Source organism: Triturus cristatus, chromosome 5_1, assembly GCF_964204655.1.
Source record: "Triturus cristatus chromosome 5_1, aTriCri1.1, whole genome shotgun sequence".
Lineage (NCBI taxonomy): Eukaryota > Metazoa > Chordata > Amphibia > Caudata > Salamandridae > Triturus > Triturus cristatus.
Genome location: NC_140587.1, coordinates 83630731 through 83647144, shown reverse-complemented (window position 1 = coordinate 83647144; position 16414 = coordinate 83630731). Strand labels below are relative to the sequence as shown.

Genomic DNA, 16414 nt, shown 5'->3' with positions numbered 1-16414 from the left:
AAAAATATTTTTCCTTTATCTTTATTTATAAATAGAAACGGAAAGATGCCAGTAAATATGTTAACTGAGAGATTGTTTGTAGCTACAATAACATCATTTGTTTGCCTTTGTGGATTGGTCAAACAGGCTTCAGCTGCTTCCGACGCTAGCTTTTTGTTAGGGTTCCCCTGTGAAATGGATACAAGAAAGAAAGAAACACTTTTGCTGGAAGTGTTGTCTTTTTGTGATATGTTTCCCTTCCAAAGTGCAGCCTCAGGACGGAGAAAAAAAGAAGGGAAAACAACGCTTAAAACACATAAAAATGAATAAAAAAAGCTAGAGACAGTTGTCGCCAAGTGGTCAGATTGGTTTTATTCACACTCAAACACACTAGCAGCACTTTACAGGGTTTGCCAGTTAAGCCCTTCTTTCGTTTTCTCATCATGCTTTGAACAGCATTGTTTTTCCCCGGGTGGGGAAGTGCACCATTCCTTGAGGGACTCCAGCAGGTTCTTGCCATAACAAAGGCAGATGGTAAGGGGCCACCAGGCCTCCTTTTGTTATAGTATCCTTGTTGTGAGCTATAGTGGTGGGGAGGAAATGCACACCTAAAAGCAATGGGGGGAAAACAGAGGCACACAGCTTATCACTTCTCAGGTACCTCTTCTGTGCCCATGACGAGATAGTCTCGTCATGGAGCACGGTCGCGCTGTGCCCATGACGAGACTATCTCGTCATGAACCCCACCCACTAATGCAACGCCCGGCACAGGAGGGGGAAAGGGCGTGGCACTGAAGGGGTTAAGAGAGGCATGCTCTTGACTTTCTTCAGTCCCTGTAATAAGAGATAAGCGTGCACTGTAGTAATGTTAGATGTGTTGGTCTGTCCCAGTATTCGCCAAAATGACTATTGAAATACCACTGTTTTGTTTTATTTATTTTATAGTGCCATAGCAGTACTCATCCCAATGCAGGGTTTCAGAGCGCTTTACATCACACACACACATTATATATTGACAATAAATCATGTGTGTACCTCAATGTGTAGGAGGTGTTATATAAGACAGTGAGGGTTACAAGGTGTAGGAGCCCATTTCCTTCATAGGTCACTGTGCTATATTAGAAGGATTACAATGTATGAACTGCGAGTAACAAATGGATCTCTTTGTTAAAAGCAGTCACCCACTTACCTATCTACATAAGTCTATCGAAACCTATAACAACCAAGTGCTCATTGTCTATTTAAATAAATGTGGAAAAAGCTAGCTGCTGCGTCTTTTTCTGCTTGCGACAAAAATAAATGTTGATAAATAAAGATAAAAAAAAAGATTATATATATGCATAAATGCAGACGGAAATGTAAAACAAAAATACCATAAAACCGGCAGCCCTAAGCATGAGTGACTAATTGGCGCAGACTGAAAGCATGACAAGCTTCAACCAGCACTCACCCACATCCACATGCAAATTAAAACCGCCTAACGCAGTCAAGTTTGAGTACTTTAGTGCCACTGAGAAAATCACCTCATCCCAAGTTTCCAGGAATTCTGATAACGGACCAGGGGGTCCTTAGATCAGAACACCAGTGAAAGGAAGTTTTCAGGAAAAGCGGGACACAAAATCCCATGTTTTCAGCCTCAGTTAAATCATTGAGCTGGAACATACTACACTGGTGATCTGCCCAAGCTACACGAGCAGACCCACTGCCTTGTTTACCTGTTCGATCATTTCTGTAAATGATAAACCCTGCATGATCTGCTTGGAAAACACCGAGCCCTGGGTCAAAATATAGCGAACCTTTGGTCAAAAGAGATCAAGGCCAAAGTCTGATAGCAATTGTTAGATGTGAAGCGCATGTTTAGAAAAGGAGAACACATTTACTAAAGGGGACTGAAAAGTGGACTTGTGAGACATTCGTGCCACACAGAAAAGGTATCAGCTGGAGAGATAAGAGCCGTGAACTGGTGGTGGTGAGGGGTAAGAAAAATGTGAGAGATTCCACTGTTCACAGGAGGAAAACCTCCGGACTCATCTGCATACCTCCTACAGCTCTCCCTTAGACGACGGAGCTGTAGTAACTCACCCATCGAGTAAGTATGTCTGGGTAGCCGATCTGCTTTAAAAGGGGCACAGTGGCTGGCACTGGTCACAGGACGACCTCGGACAGGTGCACATATACTTGCTTCTTGCATGCCTTGGGAGCACCTGCTGCGGAAGGGCACTGGGTAGCACGCAGCTGCTTTCTTTAAATAGGCCATGGAAGGAAACTGTATCCTACAACCATAGCCAGCTCCAAACATGGCGCCTCTAGATGTGCAGTCCAAGAACCAGGAGCTTCAAATAAGAGCCCTGCTCTGTCCGCAGAAACAAGAAGCCGCCCGGAGAGGGAGTGGCTGGGCCATAAATATGGTCTAAAGTGCAATGTGCTAAAAAATTCAAACCCTAGTCCCCTTTAACAAGTGAACAGTAACCTTCTAAACAAGCATTGGCATAGCCAATAGGTCTGGTCTCTGCGGCGCTTCAGAGTTTAGAGATATCTATGAACAAAAAGTGCTTCAGTGGTACTCACATCATTCTTTCCATTCAGCTGCTGCAAACTATGTCTACGCCACTGGAGCCAAGCTATCCTGGCTGAAGAGGGGTGAAACCCCGAAACCGGTTATAGGATGCTTGATTCTGGTCCAGGGAAGACATGGCTTGGCAGTTCGGGCTGGACTGTTCCCATGGGGCACTGGGTCAAGACTGATTTGCATATGGCCATGTCTGAACTGGGGTGGCGTGGTGAGCAAAATAACGATGGATTAAACCCAGATCTGTGACTGGGGGTGAATGTTTTGCCAATGTGCAACATTCCATGCATCATCTTGTGTGTTTTGCTGTTCGCCCTATGTGGGAAGGGTATGCCCAGACGTGGGACCCGTGCTCACTACGCCACTGGAGTCAAGCTATCCTGGCTGAAGAGGGGTGAAACTCCGAAACCGGTCCTAGGATGCTTGATTCCGGTCCAGGGAAGACATGGCTTGGCAGTTTGGGCTGGACTGTTCCCATGAGGCACATGGTCAAGACTGATTTGCATATGGCCATGTCTGAACTGGGGTGGCGTGGTGAGCAAAATAACGATGGATTAAACCCAGATCTGTGACTGGGGGTGAATGTTTTGCCAAAGTGCAAGATTCCGTCCATCATCTTGTGTGTTTTGCTGTTCGCCCTCTGTGGGACGGGTATGCTCAGACGTGGGTCCTGTGCTCACTACGCCACTGGAGTCAAGCTATCCTGGCTGAAGAGGGGTGAATCCCCGAAAAAGGTTATAGGATGCTTGATTCCGGTCCAAGGAAGACATGGCTTGGCAGTTCGGGCTGGACTGTTCCCATGAGGCACAGGGTCAAGACTGATTTGCATATGGCCATGTCTGAACTGGGGTGGCAGAGTGGGCTAAAGAACGGTGATGGATTAAACCCAGATCTGTGACTGGGGGTGAATGTTTTGCCAATGTGCAACATTCCGTCCATCATCTTGTGTGTTTTGCAAACTATGTATGGCATCTGGCACGCTGCAAGGTGGTATGTTCAGATTGGCATGGTTTAAGTAGATTTTCCTGTACAGGATTATTCCCATAGTTCTCGGAGTGCCGACTTTCACTGAATGCCTGCTGTCCAGAGCGCTGTACACTGTAACTGGATGTTTCCTATCTGAGCAAGGAGGTCTGCACTGATGGCCACTGAGTGCATGCTGTCTGCACACCTTAAATTGTCACTTGATGGAGTAGACATGGGTCTGATGCCTGCACTGACACTTCAGTAGTACATCCGGCTACTGACTGTGTGCTGCCTCCTGCTGCCCTGAACAAGCTGCACACAAGTAGGGCTTTGAGAGCCGGGAGCGCACAACCACAAAGAGTGGACAGTGGAACCCAAAACAGAAAACAAAAGAAAGGTGCCTGCTTCAGCACGTCACACGGACACGCAGACCCCAGACATGCTGTGGGAGCAGTGTAAAAAGATACTCTGCGTGAGGCAAGGTGCACGCTGGGAGAGAGAGGCACGGTGTTCAACCGGCTGTCAGATAGCCACACACGGAGAGCATGTGAGAGAGATACAACGAGATAGAGGCTGTGAGGGAGGCACACATAAGCAGCATGAGAGAGGGAGACAGCACGAGACAGGGTGTAAAACAGGAACACGTGTTGACTCACTGGCTGCGAGATAATCACAAGTGGACTGTGACAGAGAAGCACATACAGACAGGGTCTGACATAGGTACCCGGCCCATGTATAGTTTGTGAAAGTGACACCGTGAGAGACAAAATCACCGGTCCAAAAAGTACTATTTATGAACTTTAATCCATCCATCCATCCAAGTCTGTTACCTTTTTAGCCTGCTCTTTGTCGTGATTGTTCTTTCTATAAATAGCAGCTAAATGTAACAAATAGAAACCACCAACATGAAAACAGAAAGATAAACAGAAAAATGAGCAACAGATCCTTTGAAAGATGTATACAGAGACAACAGACTGACCAAATAAACCGAAGACGACCAGACTGAGTGTGTTACTCTGAGGATTGCGTCTGTCCGCTCATCCTTTTACTCATACTAGCTGTTTATCCTTTCGTGTCAGTATCTTTATATGAAATACAGGTAAAATATAAATATAATTAGAAACGGAAAAATCTGAGAAAGGGAGACGTGTGGATTGTGAGATAATAGGTGGATGGATACCTAGATATTTTAGTTAGCGAGACAGGCATACAGAAACACATTGTCAGATTGATTCAATGCAGGCATTTATGATAGATCGCCACTGTACTTTTGATACGTAGGAAGGCTAATAAAGCTTAGTCTGGGAGGTTGTAACATCGCTTTCCGTCCCCGCGGTTAAGGGCGAGGACGGACAACAACGTCCCATTGCCATGATCACGGCACAAACCCTTCCATAAAGGAGTGAGGCAAATAAGCGTGTACCCATCCTGCTCGGGCTTTAAGCAGGCAGAAACCCTTTTCCAAATCTAGAACCACAGCGAACCCCACTGACGCGGCCTACATTCAGTTCACGTGTTTACATGTGTAGCCCTCGTGTACATTGTTAAGGGAACGGGGAGATATTGTAAATAAACAGATATTTGTTTAACACCTCATTCGTTTGCAACAGTCGAGTTAAATTCCCTCAGTCACAAACTCGAGCTTCTGGTGTGGATCTGTTTCGTCATAAACAGACGTCTATAATAAAATGATGTGAATTTGTATACAGGGATTAGCAGAAAAGAAACAGTATACTTCTATGTTTAGAAACAGTAGAGTAAAATAAAATGGAAACTACAAACTCATTTTCTGCACATAAAGTTCACTTTTTTCTGTACGACGTGGAGATTGTAGGCGCCATTCAAAAAACATTACAAAGACGGGAAACCGTGACCAATAGCTTTTATGTAAACATACAGTCACACAATGTTCAACACAGCGATTTAAAATGTCCCGCAAAGTATTTGAATTATTTTTACTTTTTATTTAGTCCCAGTAGCAGCAATGTCTTGAAAAATACTTGGGCTTTGTTTCCTTAAAAAAACAACAACAATGTGTTGCATTGTCCAAACTCTTACACTTCATATGCTAATTCAAAGAGACAATGGCAGCATCAGAATAACAAGCGCGGTACACGAAGGTGAAAGCGACCGCGTCTGGAGCTGAAAGTGCACGCTGTGCTCAATGAGCCATGACTAGGGTGGAAAGCCGCGCTCGCGGACCCTAGGCCAGGTCAGAGAGAAGGCGGGACATGCAACCGCCTTTGGCCAATTGCGTGCTGTCTTTCTTAGAAAGACGCACGCAAAGGCCAATAGCGGGTGAAGAGAACAAAAGCACGTGCATAAGCGTGTGTTCCCTAAAGCCCTTACTAAATGTCTCACAGGGCAGCGCATGCGCACTGGCTCAGGCGAGACCTAAAAAGCACAACCAATAAAACCAAGTGAGCCAAAATGCTCATCAAACAGTACATAAAAAAGTGCAAAAATCGATAGTGTTATATAAAAATCAGGTAAATTAGCAGCAAGCAAACATTAAGTTCAAAGAGTAAGTTTACTGAGGCAAAGGAAAATATCAATACAGAAAATACAAAAAGAAACGAATGAAAAAGAAAAAGAAAAAAAAGATAAATGTCATATATAAAAACCAATCAATTATTGATAAACAAGAAGGGTAACAATGTAAGTCAAACAACTATGATATATGAGAAAAGATTAACAATGATTCGTAAAGATTCGGTAAAACATAAGAGAACTGCAATTTATAATAAAATGTGCATTTGCAAAGTAAAACATAAATAACTCGTATGAAAGCAGTAAGGGAGGATTCATGGAGGTTTAGTTACTTCTTGTTGAGAGGGGTTGAAGAATTTAAAGCGTTGAGCACTTGTATCAATAAATATTGTAACAGGCTACCATAAGTTCAAACGTTTGGATGCCATGTGTGATGGGTAAACAAAAGTAGTGTCTAGTCTGTGATTATAACAGACAGCATACCACCATGCGTGATATGACAGTTTAGTAAAGTCTTTCCAATTCTTAGTTATTTGCTGAAAGGCAACTGCCAGCAGCAAGTCTATGATGTTTGCATTGGAACTACACTCTGTCCAAATAGAAGATAAGCTGCCTAAAAAGATATGTGTGGCAGAAAAAGGGTGAGAGTAACCAAAAATCAAATTAATTTGAGACCAGACCTTTCCCCATAAACTGTGAACAGGTGTACATGTGAAAAGTAAATGATATAAATCAGCACGTGGGGTTGAACAAGTCCAACATGCATCCGAGAGGTCAGAGTACCTTGCAGCGAGAATGAGGGGGGAAAGCAGGAGCCTATTATATACAAAAAAAAGTGTCTGTATAGTGTTCGCAGCTCTAGAGGATTTCCTGAGTTTAAGTCAAATTCTGTCCGAAAATTCCACAGGCCAAGAGACTTCTAAGTCTTGTTCCCAAGACAATTCTATTTTAGATTTTTCTCTCGGAGTGAAGGAGCTATGTAAGAGTTTATATATGGTCGAGGCCTTAGAGTGTTTAACTAAAAGAGTGTGCAGTTTCCCTACAAAGGACGGTTCACAAGGGGCAGAGTGAGAAGAGACTGTGTAATTTAGGGATGCATCTTGGTATATCTAAAGTGAAAAGATGCAGGCAAATGAAAGGAGTCCCTTGGCTGAGAAAAGGACATAATCTCGTCCTGCACAAATAGTTGGTGTACCCAAATCAAGCCACGTTGTCTCCAAGACTTCCAAAATATAGGTTTATTATTTATTAAAATATAAATGTTGTGCCATATGGTAGAGTTAAGAAATGTGGAGGAGGAGACAAATGACAAAATCTTAGAGGTGTGTTTAATTACAGGAGTAGATATAGATTGTGGTTTGCGTGTAAATATTCCTGAAATGAGAATGGGGAAAGAAAGGACTGTTCAAGCGTGGCCCAAAGAGGACAATTGATAAAAGATTCAGAGAGCCATCTCGAGGCTTGATGTAATGAAAAGGACTTATGATAAGTAGGAAAATCAGGGAAATTTACCCCACCTTCTGATTTTGGGCAAATTAGTTTTGAGATAGACATACGTGATTTTTTCTTATTCCATAGAAAAGAGGACAAAATGGAGTTGAATTTCTTAAAGTATTTTAAGGGGATAGACAGAGGGATATTAGAAATTGTATATAAGAATATAGGAGATAACATCATCTTAATAGTATCTAGGCGACCCCACCACGACAAGTACAAAGGATGCCATTTCGATGTCAGTGAGGACAACCTAAGTGTGCAATTTTCCATACAATGTGATATTGTGCCTGAGATTGAGGGGGTAAAATGCATACCTAAATATTTAATGAATTGGGGGCTCCATGTGAAACCTGAAGTGGTAAAGTCAGCTTTAAAAGTGTATTTTGTTAGAGGAAGAATTTCCCATTTATCTCTATTTAATTTATATCCAGAGACTGAAGCAAAAGACTCAACCTCTTCCAAAAAGGCACGGAGGGAAATTTAGGGATGTGAGAGAAATAAAAGAACATCATCAGCTTAAGCTGCCATCTTAATGTTAGTCTCTTTGAAAGTGAAACCATGGATATTATCATTTTGACGGATCCTTAACAAAAAAGGTTCTAGGGCAAGATTAAAAAGAAATGGAGAAAGTGGATAACCTTGCCTAACACCTCTACCAAGCGGAAAATAGGAAGATATACCACCATTTGCACAAACAGCCGCTCTCGGATTAGAATACAAAATAGAAATCAAAGCAATAATTCATGGGCCGAGGCCAAACCATTTAAGTGCATGAAAAAGATAAGGCCATTCAACTCTGTCGAATGCTTTCTCTGCATCTAGAGCTATTGCAGCTAATGAGTGTGAAATGTGTGAGGCTTTGGACAGGACATCAAAAAATAAACGGGTATTGTCTGTAATGAGTCATCCCTTGACGAAACCAGATTGTTCTGTTCCTAAGAGGTCAGGTAGGTGAGATTCCAGACATAAGGCTAGGGCTTTTGACATTTTTTTATAAACAATATTAACCAAAGAAATAGGTCGATAGTTTTTACAGTATTGTGGATCCTTACCATCTTTAGGTATGAGGCAAATAAGTGCATCAGAAAAAGATCCAGAAGACCCGCCTGATTGTAAGAAAGCAGTTATGAGAGCATGTAGTTTGGGGCTCAGTAAATGTGCAAAATGAGTGAAGAATTCGACAGTAAAACCGTCTGGGCCAGGTGCTTTGTCCTTTTTAAGTGTGTGTAAAGCAGTAAGAAGTTCCGTTTGTATAAGGTCTAATTCTAAAAGTGAAAGATCTGGGCGTGAAGCAGAAGTGTGGTGAATGTTAGAAAAGAAGTGAGCAAAAGAATGGTCAGAGGAAGGGGTTTCGGATGCATACAATGTTTTGTAAAATTGAAGAAATTCGTTTAGGATATCCTCATCTTTGAACTTCAATATATGGTTATGATCAAAGATAGATTCTATATTAAGTTTATTATGCTTTACCTTAAAAAAATTAGCTAAAAGTTTACCAGCTTTATTCTGGCCACCATAACATTTTGCACTGGACTTCAGCAAGAAGTTAGAGGAATTATTATTTGTATCCTTGTTAACCCCTTCTGTGCCCATGATGAGATGGTCTCATCATGGAGCACAGTCGCGCTGTGCCCATGACGAGACCAGCTAAAATTGAGGTTTGCGGGGGATTCTGGGTAAGGAAACGTTGGGGGATCCATGCAAGCCATACCTCCCTGGGAGCCCCCGGGTGTCTAGTTTTCAGAAATGTATGGGTTTGGTAGGTTACCCTAGATGGCCGCCGAGCACCGGGCCAAAAACCCAGGTGACCCCCCTTGCAAAACCAGGTGGTTTTGAGATAGGCAATTTTGATGTCACCTCACTACGTTTTGGGCCCTTGCCTGTCGCGGGAACTTGGGCCTCCCACACAAGTGAGGCACCATTTTTACCGTGAAGACCCAGGGGAACGCTGGGAGGTGGGAAATTTGAGTGAGCCCGGTGATGCCACAACTTTCCCACACAAAAATGTGTGACAAAAAGTGATTTTTTCAGCTAAAATTGAGGTTTGCAGGGGATTCTGGGTAAGGAAACGTTGGGGGATCCACGCAAGCCATACCTCCCTGGAAGCCCCCGGGTGTCTAGTTTTCAGAAATGTATGGGTTTGGTAGGTTTCCATAGATGGCCGCCGAGCACCGGGCCAAAGACCCAGGTGACCCCCCTTGCAAAACCAGGTGGTTTTGAGATCGGCAATTTTGATGTCGCATCACTACGGTTTGGGCCCTTGCCTGTCGCGGGTACTTGGGCCTCCCACACAAGTGAGGCAGCATTTTCACCGGGAGACCCAGGGGAACGCTGGAAGGTGGGAAATTTGAGCGAGCCCGGTGATGCCACGACTTTCCCACACAAAAATGTGTGAAAAAATTTATTTTTTCAGCTAAAATTGAGGTTTGCAGGGGATTCTGGGTAAGGAAACGTTGGGGGATCCACGCAAGCCATACCTCCCTGGAAGCCCCCGGGTGTCTAGTTTTCATAAAGGTATGGGTTTGGTAGGTTTCCCTAGATGGCTGCCAAGCACCGGGCCAAAAACCCAAGTGACCCCCCTTGCACAACCAGGTGGTTTTGAGATAGGCAATTTTGATGTTACCTCACTACGTTTTGCGCCATTTTCTGTCGCGGGCACTAGGCCAACCCACACAAGTGAGGTACCGTTTTTCTCGTAAGACTTTGGGGAACGCGGGGTGGGTGGAAATTTGTGGATCCACGCAGATTCCAGAACTTTCCACTACAGAAATGTGGGGGAAATGTGTTTTTTTTGACAATTTTTTAGGTGTGCAAGGGATTCTGGGTAACAGACCCTGGTGGGAGGCAGTCAAGCCACCCCATCCTGGATTCCCCTGGGTGTCTACTTTTCAAAAATGTATAGGTTTGCTAGGTTTCCCAAGGTGCCCGCAGAGCTAGGAATCAAAAACTACAGCTAGTCATTTTGCCAAAAAAGGGTCATTTTTCACTGCGAAATTGAGATGTGACCACGTTGCGTTTTGCGCCGTTTCCTGTCGCGGGCACTAGGCCGACCCACACAAGTGAGGTACCGTTTTTCTCGTAAGACTTTGGGGAACGCGAGGTGGGTGGAAATTTGTGGATCCACGCAGATTCCGGAACTTTCCATGACAGAAATGTGGGGAAAATGTGTTTTTTTGGCAATGTTTTAGGTTTGCAAGGGATTCTGGGTAACAGACCCTGGCGGGAAGCAGTCAAGTCACCCCATCCTGGATTTCCCTGGGTGTCTAGTTTTCAAAAATGTATAGGTTTGCTAGGTTTCCCAAGGTGCCCGCAGAGCTAGGGTTAAAAAACTAGAGCTAGGCACTTTGCCAAAAAAGGGTAAATTTTCACTGCGATATTGAGTTGTGACCATGTTGCGTTTTGCGCCATTTCCTGTCGCGGGCACTATGCCTACACACACAAGTGAGGTACCATTTTTATCGGGAGACTTAGGGTAATTCAGATTTGTAAAGGAACTGTTATTATCTATTGACTTTTGATGCATTTCTGCCTTCCAAATGAAAGACATTGTGTAAAAAATAAGTCATTCTAAAAAATGACTGATAATTCTCATGCTAGTATGAGTATTCCCAATTTCAGAAATGTGCAAATATCTACTGTTTCTAAACTATTTTGTTCCCATTTCAGAAATACATAGGTGTCTTTCATACCGATTTTTCCATGTACACTTTTTTACAGAATAATTACTATATACCCGGTACATAATAAAAAACCATTGCAAGTTGCTGCTTAGTTTTTGGCTCTGGGCTCGCCGGGTTCTTGGCGAACCTACAAGTCCTATATATACCCACAACCAGTAATGTCCAGTGGATGCAACGGTATATTGCTTTCAAAGAGCTGTCATAATTAGAAGAAGTTACAGGTGAAAACATTGACACAAAAGACTGTTTTTTCAACTAATTTTCAATTTATCCTATATTTAACTGTTTGTTTCTATAATAAAACCTTGATGGATCTACCCAAATGACCCCTTGCTGAATTCAGAATTTTATCTTCTTCTCGAAAATGTATAGCTTTCCAGGATCCATTATTGCTTTTGTACCCATTTTTGCCATTAACTGGAAGGAGGTCAAAAGCACAAAAAAAATAGCAAAAATAGGCTATGTCCCAGAAAAATGCCAAAAATGTGTAAAAAATGTTGGGTTTCTGACAAAAGTCTGGTATCCCCGAAAAGCTGGGAAAATGGTGATTTCAACCCCACAAACCCTTTTTTGATAACATATGCAGGGAAAAACCCAGATGCTTTCATTTGCAGCCCATTTTTCCCATTTTTCTGAAAAAAAAACAAATTTTGCTGTATTTTGGCTCATTTCTGTGACCCTCTAGGAGAATCCACAAACCCTGAGTATCTTTAGAATCCCCATGATGTTGGAAGAAAAGGACGCAAATTTGGCGTGGATACCTAATGTGGTCAAAAAGTTACAGGGGCCTAAGCGCGCACTACCCCAAATAGCCAAAAAAAGGCTTGGCACAGGAGGGGGAAAAGGCCTGGCAGCGAAGGGGTTAAATTGAAATTTAGCATTTATAAGTTCAGACAAACAGAGTTGTGACTTAGAGGAGTAGTAAGAGTGCTCCAATCTCTTTATTTTGGCCAAAAGGGCGTTGGTGATTTCTTGTGCCTTTTTCCGCTTCCTAGATACATATCGAATAATAAAATCCCTAGCGGACTCTTTGAAAGCATCCCAGATTACCTGAAAAGGCAAAGTATCCGATTGATTGAGGAGGAAATATTCATTAAAAAAGGAAACAAAAGATGATGTGAATGTGGCATCCAAAAGTAGAGCATTGTTAAAACGCCATTTTCGAGAGAGATTAGGTTTCTGCAAAACATCCAGTTGAATAGTAACAGGAGCATGATCAGATATTAGAATAGATCCAATATCTGCTGCTACCAAAGATTGCGATATGTTATGAGATATAAAAAAATAGTCTAGTCGTGATTGGGTGTGATGAATTGGAGAGTAGTAAGAATTTTCCCTCAGTGTAGGATTACAAAGCCTCCAAGCATCTATAATCTTGTATTGTTTAATAGCATGTATGAAGAATTTATGTGATTTACGAGGAGCATAGGGGATTGGCGAACTTCGATCTAAAAAAGGGTCAAGGACTTCATTACAATCTCCTGCAAGAATAAAATTATCATCGAAACATTGTGTTGGGCCAGGGAAGTTCAGAAGGAGGCATCTCCAGCTGTGGGTGCATAAATATTCAACAAAGAGACTGGAGCACTACCCACCATTAATTTAACAAGTAGCCATCTACATTCCTTGTCTGCACATTGTGATAATACTTTGATAGGAAGGGATTTGCGGCATAGGGTAATAACTCCATTACATTTGCCATCACCCGGGGAAAAAAATACCTCCCTCACCCAAGCTCTCTTTAATTTAACAGATTCCTCAGCCGTCAAGTGAGATTCTTGTAAACATGCTATATCCGCTCCCAATTTGGCCAAATGAGCTCAAACTCTCTGTCTTTTAATAGGGGAATGTAAACCTCTAACATTCCACGAAATAAGTTTCAATGACATAAAACAAAACTGTAGATAAGTGATAAACAACAATTGCAGCAACTCTCTAAACAAGCCAAACAGCACCAAACTTTAAACCAATTATATAGAAAGTGAGTCAAATGAGAGGAACAGTGAAAAGAGGAAGAAAAGAAATAGAAATGAGTAAACATCATTTAAAATGTAGAAGAGGAGCATAGAAAGAAGAGTCTTGTTAAGGTAGAAGGACAACAAAAGAGAGCTGTCAAAGCAAAGATAAGGTAGAAGAGAAGAAATGCAATACAAAAGACATAAAAACGTAAGACAATTAAAGACTTACATGTAATCCAAGACAAACGAGAGGTGGAGGGGTGTGAGGCCACACGGAACAATGACGTGTCCAGGACCCAAGCGGGAAGGCGGGAGGGAGGGTGGAACCAACGTACAGTGGAACATGAGGACAGGAGTGACACGAAAACATAACCTGTAAGGAAAAAAAGGAGGTTAGTTATATTAATGGGACAATATTAATGGAAACATGCGTAAGTACCAAATGACAATAAATCTAAAGCACACAACAAGAACAAAGGCATTTCAAAATCCAAAATGTCTATTTAGTACGCGATGAAGACGTGTACATGCAATCAGCATTGTACGAGTATAGGAAACTTTTCAATTTTACTGGATCATCATAGGAAGTGGTTTTGTTGTTAATAGTCACTTTAAATAGGCAAGGGTGAAAAAGGCCATATCGTGCGCCTATAGAACAGAGCTGTGGTCTCAGTGAAAGGAATTCTTTGCGACGATCAGAGGTTGACTTGGCATTGTCTTCAGAAAAGAATAAGGAACTCCCTGACCAGGTAATGCGATTCATTGCCCTAGCCGCAGATAAAATTTTGAGCAAGTCAGTGTACTCCAAAAAATATAGGATCACTCCCCTCGGTCTCTTTGCTATAGAGGATGACGAAAGAGGTGATAACGGACCCAACCGATGAGCTCTTTGAATATTGAGGGAAGTATCATCCGGTAATTTGAGAACCTTTGGGATGAAGGATTTAAAGAAGGCAATTGGGTCCGATCCTTCCGTTCCTTCAGGCAAACCATAAACTCGAAGATTTTTTCTCCTATTCCTATTTTCCAAATTTTCAATTTGCTTATGGAGCATGGAGACTTGTGAACATAAGGAGTCCACTTTATAAGTAGAAGAATTTAAGGAATCAACATTTTGTTCTAATGCTGTGACACAATCCTCCACACTTGACCATTGATCAGTGAGAGTCTGTAGCTTGGAATTAGTTTCTTCAACAAAAGTACGGAAGGCCCGGATTTCTTCGAGCAACAAGTCCATTGTGACTGAGTCAGATTGTTTGGGAGGAGAAGGATTATCCTTCTTTAACCGCTTGCTTGGCGCCTTGGTGGTTTCAGAGGAGAGCGTTGAATTAGATGTCGACCCGCCCTTAGACAAAGTGCTCGACGAGTCCTCCATGAAGAGACAACTGTAGCGGGAACTCTTATGAATTAGAAATTTGCACATTGAAGATTTGGATTGAAAAGGCCCTTAGTCAGTCTTCCCATAAGTGGAAACAAAGCCGTAGATGGAAGATCAGTAAAAATGAAGTATCAAGTTGCTATACCTTAGTATTCAATTCCTCAGTAGGATGGAACAAAACATGTATACAAAAGGAGCATGTCGTAACTGGTGGCAGAAAATAGTAAGAGACCATAAGGTGTAGACTACAATGGCGTATCCAAAACAGGGTAGCACAAGTTATGCGAGGCCAGCTTTATGTCATGGAGAGGAGTAGGCATCCACAGACAGCAACACCACCTTCATTTGGTTCACAAGTGCAATGCATATCAGGTAAGTAATCACCTTAGAGAGTGCAAGCAGAATTTTGACAATGTAAATAATGAAACTCCAGTAATGCAGGGCAGCTTTGTGGCATGAGAGAACGAAGCGAATAGGTCAGCACTGAGGTAAATTTTTCAAACAAGGCTTCACAGAATAATGATTAATAAAGCATCAAAAAGCAGGAAAAAATAAATAAATATGAAAATATAAGTCAAATGATGCCCTGATAGGCGGGCGCCTCTGTAGCGTTTTAAAAAATGCAGGAGTGACAGGCAGTGAGCATTGTGACCGGCATATGAGGAGCGCTCCGTTACCGAGCGCACACAAGATGGCGGCCGTCACCGTTACAGAACCGCGCCTCAGCCCGCAAGAAAAAGTAGAATAAGAGCTCCTACAAGCCATCAATCACCATGTGAAAGGATTTCCGCAGCGCCGCATATCTTCCGCTAGCTGCTGCTCCAATTCTGCGTCCAAAAGCTCAGAAGGTGTCGCGTACTAGCCGCCTCCACTTCCACCGACACGGGAGAGCTACAGACTTGCCGCCATCTTCTTCGGGTGCTAGCCACGCCCCCCCAACAGCAAGCAAACATTATACAGTACATGTAGTACCAGGGCAATCTTAAAGGGGTGTGCTCTAGTTTCCCTGTGGTTGTACCCCCATGCAAATTAGGGAAACATTTTGCCTCTGCACTTGTGCTGTATTATGGATGCAGGTGAAGGGGCAAAGAGAGCATTTGGAGGTGCACTGAGATTAGTCCACAAAGAGGTGGCATACAGTCACTATGCCCCTTGTGTGCGCCCCTCTGAAAGTGGGTAAGGGGTCCCATGTGCCTCCCAAACATCAGGTAGAGTTTTTAAACTCTAAACTCAAAGAAACACTGAAATCCACCGGGTACAGTTAACCTTTGTAACTATAACTCACCTCCTAGGCATACAATGCTTATGACCTCACATATTGTGTCGATATGACAATAGTGTGCATGGCAGGGGTGCGAGATATAGTTAATTCAGTTAAACTAAATGGGGAATTTCAGTTTTTTGTTTAGTCTAAAATTTGTTTTAACTGACATTTTCACCTCACTATAATGTCCCTTTAACCTTTATGTTTTTTCAGTAAATGTCTGAGGTTTTTTAACATAAGTTATAATATCATGTCATTTTAATTAAGGCACTCCTACTGGCTCTGTCAAAGGGTCAGAACACCAAAATATAAAAAGACAGGCCTATTGGTTTTGGCATGGGGTCAGCACATCAACCCATATACAGTGGAGGCTTTGTGAAAAGGTTATCACAATAATTTTTCAATAACCATGTCCCAAAGTATTCCTTATAATTACACAGATGGCAATGCACAAAACTAATTGTCCAAAAATATTTTAAATAAAGCATGTTTTTTCTAAAGAACCATAAATATGTCTTTGAGTCTTTCTTTAACACCCTTGAGGCCACAAAATACAGCCATAGAACCAAATCTCAAGGCTCCCTTACCTTCAGTTGAAGAGCATACAGCTCCAGCTTGAAGTGTGTTGCAATT

General features: G+C 42.5%; 1 protein-coding gene across 4 annotated transcripts in view; it reads right to left on the bottom strand.

The window, feature by feature from the left end:
• Positions 1-16414, bottom strand: part of LOC146830264 (acetylserotonin O-methyltransferase-like) — an 856304-nt gene that overhangs the window by 827888 nt on the left and 12002 nt on the right. For all 4 annotated transcript variants that reach the window (XM_085604463.1, XM_085604461.1, XM_085604465.1 and 1 more), the window contains one exon: positions 13369-13512. In XM_085604463.1, coding sequence (XP_085460589.1) covers positions 13369-13509 — 141 coding nt within the window. In that variant the 5' untranslated portion in view covers positions 13510-13512. The remainder of the gene's footprint in view (positions 1-13368; positions 13513-16414) is intronic.